General features: G+C 39.1%; 3 protein-coding genes across 3 annotated transcripts; 1 reads left to right on the forward strand and 2 right to left on the reverse strand.

Annotated features, from left to right (window-relative positions):
• The first annotated feature begins 78 nt into the window (after positions 1–78).
• Positions 79–1,475, forward strand: LOC135790168 (SAC3 domain-containing protein 1-like). The gene is made up of 4 exons (XM_065300233.1): positions 79–227; positions 295–474; positions 529–690; positions 756–1,475. The coding sequence occupies exons 1-4, from the start codon at positions 79–81 to the stop codon at positions 1,432–1,434; spliced, it is 1,170 nt and encodes a 389-aa protein (XP_065156305.1). The 3' UTR covers positions 1,435–1,475.
• Positions 1,476–1,487: 12 nt separating this feature from the next.
• Positions 1,488–3,069, reverse strand: LOC135790169 (inhibitor of growth protein 3-like). Its single transcript, XM_065300234.1, is given in 6 exon segments — positions 1,488–1,910; positions 1,912–2,558; positions 2,561–2,638; positions 2,701–2,750; positions 2,752–2,770; positions 2,842–3,069. Coding segments are annotated over 6 exon segments (1,137 nt in total). The 5' UTR covers positions 2,870–3,069; the 3' UTR covers positions 1,488–1,595.
• A 914-nt stretch (positions 3,070–3,983) lies between these two features.
• On the reverse strand, positions 3,984–5,513 carry LOC135790770 (inhibitor of growth protein 3-like). Its single transcript, XM_065301044.1, has 4 exons — positions 5,309–5,513; positions 5,166–5,237; positions 4,182–5,103; positions 3,984–4,092 (listed from the first exon to the last, which is right to left on the reverse strand). The coding sequence occupies exons 1-4, from the start codon at positions 5,334–5,336 to the stop codon at positions 3,984–3,986; spliced, it is 1,131 nt and encodes a 376-aa protein (XP_065157116.1). The 5' UTR covers positions 5,337–5,513.
• Between the last annotated feature and the right edge of the window lie 2,255 nt (positions 5,514–7,768).

The following is a 7,768-nucleotide window of genomic DNA, read 5'->3' on the forward strand; positions in this document are numbered from 1 at the left end:
TTAAAGTCAAAACTGTTCAAAATTGCAGGTATATTATCAAAGTGCGCGTGCGCATATTAATTGCACACATTTTGATGTATGTTGGGTTGCATATCATACAAGTATCATACTAGATTTGTAGCAATTGTAGTCACAAGTTGTGACGAAAAAAATCAAAGAAAAATGCAAAATAAACCTGTGATAATAGGAAAATGCACGCAGATGTGCCCCGAGAGTGAAATAACAATGTATGTATCACATAATTCGCTTTGTATTATGTATAATAGTGTAATGTTTATGTTTATAACCTCTTAGGAGAGAGTCTCAAAGACTGTTACATCCAATGGAAATTCTTACGCATTCAAAGACAAAAGCAGACAGGACAAAGATGGTAAAAGAGTTCTGTAGATCATCTGCTGGTCAACACATGCAAAAACCAGAAGTGTTGAGGCCTTTTGACACATTAAATGACACAATTGCATACCTATTGTTTGAGTAAGTAAAGAATTCATCAGATTCTATTAAAATTTATGTTTTAATATTGTTTAGGGCAATAAATATGGATGAATTTGCATTCCACATCCGATATGATTACATTTGTGATAGATTAAGAGCTGTTAGACAAGATATGATCATTCAAGATCTTCCCAAACATGAAGCAATTTGTATATTGCAACCTATAGTTAGATTTTATACTTATGCATCATACAGGTAACAAAATTATTAATATTTTTACCTTAAAACAACATAATTATTTATATTTTGTTTCTTTATAGAATGTGTGATGAACCTCTTCAGAAATATGATCCACATTTGAATAATAAACACTTTCAAGAGTGTTTAAAACGTCTTTTATCATTATACGATGATTGCGAAGAATTTGAAACGCGTTTTCCACATCGAATTGATTACTCTACTCTATACGCTGATTCCCGTCCACAAATTGAAGCCATATATGTTTTATTCAATCTTGGCAGTGGCGAAGCACTCAATCGCGCGTTGAGGTTAAACGAACGATGGAAGAACACCGCGGAGCTGCAAGTCGCAATAAAAGTAAGTCTATTGTACAGAAATAATAATTTCGTCGCGGTTTGTCGCCTCGTGAAGACCCTGCCGCATTTAATGGCGGCCATTGTAATGTTACGCATGCCCGCTATACGGAAAACATGTCTGCAAGTCATGTCCTGGGGTTATTCAAGCAAAAATCTACGATTTCCACTTGAAAAACTTCAGGAATTATTGTTATATGAAAGTCAGGATGAATTATTAGAAGATGTGAAGTGTTGTGGGTTAGAATATCATCTACCAGATGATATTTTTGATGTAAAAGGTGGAGTAGTTTTTGGTAAAGACAAATTTAATGTGGACGTTAATTTAGGGGTACGTAAAGTGAATTTTGTCAATGAGAAGTTAAAAAAGTATAAAGTACATGAATTAGTTTTGTTTGGCAATTAAAAACATGAAAATATTTGTGATTAAAAGTAGTTTTCTAGTAATTTTTTGTAGAAAATGTCTTGTATTGTTGCTTATTTATTTATTTTCTTGTCATTTTGGGCTTTACGTAATTAATCTTATTTAATTAATAATACTACACCGCCCACCTCATATTAACAAATTTAATTCTTTCGAGAACGGCGTTTCATTGTAACACATTGCGGGCAATACCATTTTCCTTTCGGTGGTGCAGTGATACCAACACAAGGATAATGAAACCATTCGGAAGGACATTCCTCATTGTCACAAGCGACCATGTCTCCATAAGAGACTTGATTGCACAAACAATATCTCGGTTCATTCGGATCATACGTCCACTCCCCATCGGTTACTTCCTGTGTTTGTACATCTACAGCTGGGGATCCGGGTGTTGAACTCCCCGCTGGTGCAGTTATCACCTGCTGGATGCTAGTCGACACCTTTTTCTGTTTCTTTTGTTTGTGTCTTGTACAATTGATTGTTGGAACGCGGTGTGTGCAGCCCGGCGAGATCTTTCCCAATCGCCAGCTCATGCATGTTCAAACCAGTCAGGGCAGCCTCATAGGATGCTTTCAAGCTTGCCGTGCGTCTTCCCTGCTGCATTTGTTGCGTTGCGGCGATTGCTTGCGATGCAGCCGTGGCAATTGCTTGTCCAGCACCGATTTGGCCAAGATTAAATTGCGGTGATGGTGAATTACTTGTTGGTGTGACAACGCTGGATGAATTCGATAGGGAATTATGTCCGCGGGGTTCTGCCTGAGTGATATTAACAGCTTGGCGTTTCTCCGGGAAACTATTCACGTTCGTGCTGCTATCGCGACGTTTCTCGGTGCGTGGACGATTGTATCTCTCGTATCGGTTTTCTTTTTGTGAACTCAGCGCGCCACTTGATAGTGGTGTGTCTAATTCTAAACTGCGTTTTTCCAGGACTTCGGTTATGCCTTTATTGTCCGCCTCAAGCTCACATTTGAACTTGTGTAGTTCAGTGTCTAGCCTCCTGAGGTATTTATCTACCAAGTCATACATTGTATTTGCTAGATGTACTTTCTCATCGGCATCCTCTAGGGTTTTGTGGTACTCCTGGCGGATGTTCTGGAATTCAGCGTCAGATTCGGGGTTATCTCCGGTACGCGTTTGCAGTCGTTGAAGAGATTCTTCACGCGCTTCTCGAGCGTGTCGACATTATCTAAAATATTCGCGTAAACATAACCTCTGAATGCATAGTGTATTTTTGTTGGGAATAATTACTTTGTACAGACAAATCGAGCTCGCGCATTTGCGTAAAGCGATCCGTAACTCCTGGGGAGGTGTTCAATCACTGGAAATTAAGGTTATTGTATTATTAATGATAATTTTAGTTATTAAAATTGGGTTTGGAAATGTGCTTACTTTCTAAATAGTCCTCAAGGTACAGCATGTTGTTTGGATTGGTTTTACGGCGAAACGATTGTGGTTTGCGTAGCGACGCTGTGGTATAAGATGTGGATTTTCCTTATTTTGTGTCAGACAAACACAAGGGGTGGAATTTGTACGAAAAAATTAATCAATGTTTGGTTTGTTTTGTGTCTTTCTCTAGGTAGATATTTCTCAACCAGATGGCGCTGGTATATGTAAAGCTTTCGGTTTTGTTCGGTTGACAATGACAGCTGTCACTTTCGTTCCTTTATACTCCTTCTACCGCAACCTTTAGCTCAGTAACCGTTTCGCTGTCGTGAGGGGTGCATGTGTTTGTTTCTCTTTACCGTCATCATTCAACATCGTCATTCGTATTTAATTCTGTTACAGTTTTTAATTATACTTACTAGTGCTACAAAATATCGACAAATTAATTTATGATAATAAAGTTTTCAATATGGGAAGATTGCAAAAACAATTCGCGGATGTTGTGCACTTGAATAAGTAAGAACATGTGAATAATTTACTTCTATTTAATACGTTTACATTTTAATGATGCAATATAACTTTATTGTAAATATATATGATTCAATCAATAAAGGATAATTTAATCTTTAATATTACTGCACGCCAAAATAACCTTTAGTTTATAGAACGTTGGTATACTTGCTTTCTCACATAATTTATTTGAATGTGTATTTAATTTAATCTAGTATCGAATTTAATTAATATCGAATCTATTCAGAAAACTGTAATTTGCTATTTAAATTCTATTAGTTAGACACTTCACAAACCAGATGGCGCTAGTGCTGCTTTTGCAGCAGTTTTCTTCGGTTGCCACTACTACTTTCGCTCCTTTCGTTCACTCAACAACACCTCTCAGTACGTTCCGCGCTGTGATAAAGGCTGCACGCGTTTTTTTTCTTCTCCGCCATGCCGCTACTCTCGTCGTATTTCGTTTTGCTTTACCGTTTAATTCGGTTATCAGTTACAGTCTCGGGATACAAATCACCGTAATCAAGAATGGCTATGGCTATTTTCCCGCTTAGTCGGTCGTTCGGTGTTGTGTAGTGCACGATTGCTTGCCATCCGTCGAGCATCGTGGCGATTTCTCGCGTTTCTTGGGTTTAGTGCGCTTAAAAATTCGGTTTTAAAATTGATATGCTATCGATCGACTGCCGACGCACGTGCATGACGGCGGCCGCCGGATCTCGTTCGGTGGCTACGAATTCCATTTGGGATTTACTGATCAAAATTGATCGAATGTTAATTTGTGAAAATTAACCACGCGTGTTCTCCGTCCGAACAAAATAAGGAAACTTGTGGAAGCGTACTTTATGGATAGAAGGACAAAGGTGTATGGTAACNACAAACAATATCTCGGTTCATTCGGATCATACGTCCACTCCCCATCGGTTACTTCCTGTGTTTGTACATCTACAGCTGGGGATCCGGGTGTTGAACTCCCCGCTGGTGCAGTTATCACCTGCTGGATGCTAGTCGACACCTTTTTCTGTTTCTTTTTGTTTGTGTCTTGTACAATTGATTGTTGGAACGCGGTGTGTGCGGCCCCGGCGAGATCTTTCCCAATCGCCAGCTCATGCATGTTCAAACCAGTCAGGGCAGCTTCATAGGATGCTTTCAAGCTCGCCGTGCGTCTTCCCTGCTGCATTTGTTGTGTTGCGGCGATTGCTTGCGATGCAGCCGTGGCAATTGCTTGCCCAGCACCGATTTGGCCAAGATTAAATTGCGGCGATGGTGAATTACTTGTTGGCGTGACAACGCTGGATGAATTCGATAGGGAATTATGTCCGCGGGGTTCTGCCTGAGTGATATTAACAGCTTGGCGTTTCTCGGGGAAACTATTCACGTTCGTGCTGCTATCGCGACGTTTTTCGGTGCGTGGACGATTGTATCTCTCGTATCGGTTTTCTTTTTGTGAACTAAGCGCGCCACTTGATAGTGGTGTGTCTAATTCTAAACTGCGTTTTTCCAGGACTTCAGTTATGCCTTTATTGTCCGCCTCAAGTTCACATTTGAACTTGTGCAGTTCAGTGTCTAGCCTCCTGAGGTATTTATCGACCAAGTCATACATTGTGTTTGCTAGATGTACTTTCTCATCGGCGTCCTCTAGAGTTTTGTGGTACTCCTGGCGGATGTTTTGGAATTCAGCGTCCAGATTCGGGGTTACCTCCGGTACGCGTTTGCAGTCGTTGAAGAGATTCTTCACGCGCTTCTCCAGCGTGTCGACATTATCTAAAATATTCGCGTAAACATAACCTCTGAATGCATAGTGTATTTTTGTTGGGAATAGTTACTTTGTACAGACAAATCGAGCTCGCGCATTTGCGTAAAGCGATCCCGTAACTCCTGGGGGAGGTGTTCAATCACTGGCAATTAAGATTATTGTATTATTAATGATAATTTTAGTAATTAGAATTGGGTTTGGAAATGTGCTTACTTTCTAAATAGTCCTCAAGGTACAGCATGTTGTTTGGATTGGTTTTTACGGCGAAACGTTTGTGGTTGGCGTAGCGACGCTGTGGTATAAGATGTGGATTTTCCTTATTTTGTGTCTGACAAACACAAGGGGTGGAATTTGTACGAAAAATTAATCAATGTTTGGTTTGTTTTGTGTCTTTCTCTAGGTAGATATTTCTCAACCAGATGGCGCTGGTATATGTAATGCTTTCGGTTTTGTTCGGTTGACAATGTCAGCTGTCACTTTCGTTCCTTTATACTCCTTCTACCGCAACCTTTAGCTCAGTAACCGTTTCGCTGTCGTGAGGGGTGCACGCGTTTGTTTCTCTTTACCGTCATCATTCAACATCGTCATTCGTATTTAATTCGGCTACAGTTTTGAATTATACTTACTAGTGCTACAAAATATCAACAAATTAATAATATGATAATAAAGTTTTCAATATGGGAAGATTGCAAGAACAATTCACGGATGTTGTGCACTCTAATAAGTAAGAACAAGTGAATAATTTACTTCTATTTAATACGTTTACATTTTAAAGATGCAATATAACTTCATAGTAGATATATATGATTCAATCAATAAAGGATAATTTAATCTTTGATATTACTGCACGCCAAAATAACCTTTAGTTTATAGAACGTTGGTATACTTGCTATCTCACATAATTTATTTGAATGTGTATTTAATTTAATTTAGTATCGGTATGCCCATCTGTTGGTGATCTAATAATATGCTGTTGTTAAAAATTCAGAAAACTGTAATTTGCTATTTAAATTCTATTAGTTAGACACTTCACAACTAGATGGCGCTAGTGCTGCGTTTGCAGCAGTTTTCTTCGGTTGCCACTACTACTTTCGCTCCTTTCGTTCACTCACCACCTCAGTAAGTTCCGCGCTGTGGTAGGGGCTGCACGCGTTTTTTTTTCTTCTCCGCCATGCCGCTACTCTCGTCGTATTTCGTTTTGCTTTACAGTTTAATTCGGTTATCAGTTACAGTCTCGGGATACAAATCACCGTAATCAAGAATGACTGGCTATGGCTATTTTCCTGCTTAGTCGGTCGTGCGGTGTTGTGTAGTGCACGAGTGCTTGCCATCCGGCGAGCATCGTGGCGATTTCTCGCGTTTCTTGGGTTTAGTGCGCTTAAAAATTCGGTTTTAAAATTGATATGCTATCGATCGACTGCCGACGCACATGCATGACGGCGGCCGCCGGATCTCGTTCAGTGGCTACGAATTCCATTTGGGATTTATTGATCAAAATTGATCGAATTGAATTTGTGAAAATTAACCACGCGTGTTCTCCGTCCGAACAAAATAAGGAAACTTGTGGAAGCGTACTTTATGGATAGAAGGACAAAGGTGTATGGTAACATCAAATATTAATTTGTTTCATTTTTTTACTTTTACAGATACAAAATCATATTTGTACACAGCTATTGAAAATAGTTTCACCACACGTTAAAGAAAAACTATTACAAAGTGCTTCCTTGATTGTATGAGCTCCAATAAAAGTCAGTTTAATAATATACTTTTGAAAACATATTTTTGGTGGTATCCCTTTGTCGTTTCAGTTTTAAATAATATGGTATATATAAGTCTTATGTGTGAGCAGAAAGTGTGCTTATACCAACTGTTACTTCTGAATTGTGTTGTTGTTTTTAAAAACATGATAAAAGTAAAAATCATAAATAGAAGAATCAAATATTAATAACAAAACACTTCCGGTGGTTCATGAGACGCACCTGCTGGCATGCTGTTACATCACGGACGCAGTCCGCATGGAAGGCATTTTTCAAATATAAAAATATATAGTGAAATTTGCTGTATATATGAATTGGGTAACGAAATATATGCGAAATTGAAATGCATGGTACAAGAGATGTAAGGAAAGTAAATGGAGAACGAGAGAACTTGTGTTGTAATAGAATGAGAATAGGAGAAGATAGGAAGGGAAGAGAACAACAGAGCAGAGCAGAGAAGAGGAGGGAGATAGAAGAAAGAGCTACTTCAGGGAGAGGATCAGATTTTTTAAATTTTTGGCACGCGTCGTTATAAGATAGTATATTTGTCGATCTCCCAGAGGCCCGGCGCCTGGTCGATCGCCCACTGCTTTACGCCCATTGCTCCCGGCCCCAAACCACATTGCCGATGTTCAGCCATCCTGAAATTATCAGTATGAACAATATTTATGGTAGATCACCCAGAGAGAGGAACTCCTTATACACAATCCTTATATAGTCTTGTAAAATATTTAAGTTTTAAGTCGCTCAAGAGAGGTGACATTTAAAATACTTTCTTCCTACCAGTTCTGACCTTGTAGCTGAAATGAAAGAAGGAGCAATACAAATCACACAGGATACCTTAACAATTTTATAGTGGGGATCATCCTGAGAGAGGGAGAAGTAATACTGCACCCGAACGAAGCATACCGAGTAA

This window comes from Atheta coriaria, unplaced genomic scaffold, assembly GCF_025399875.1.
Source record: "Atheta coriaria isolate IRGN ID8LTWV9N9 unplaced genomic scaffold, Caltech_Dcor_3.1 hic_scaffold_4_pilon, whole genome shotgun sequence".
NCBI classification, from domain to species: domain Eukaryota; kingdom Metazoa; phylum Arthropoda; class Insecta; order Coleoptera; family Staphylinidae; genus Dalotia; species Dalotia coriaria.

What these genes read in the sequence shown, in the direction of transcription:
- LOC135790168 (XM_065300233.1), top strand. Translation starts at nt 79, where the DNA reads ATGTTGGGTTGCATATCATACAAGTATCATACTAGATTTGTAGCAATT. An exon ending in ATTGCATACCTATTGTTTGA is followed by an intron (nt 475 to 528) that starts GTAAGTAAAGAA and finishes AATATTGTTTAG; the next exon opens with GGCAATAAATATGGATGAAT. An exon ending in TATACTTATGCATCATACAG is followed by an intron (nt 691 to 755) that starts GTAACAAAATTA and finishes GTTTCTTTATAG; the next exon opens with AATGTGTGATGAACCTCTTC.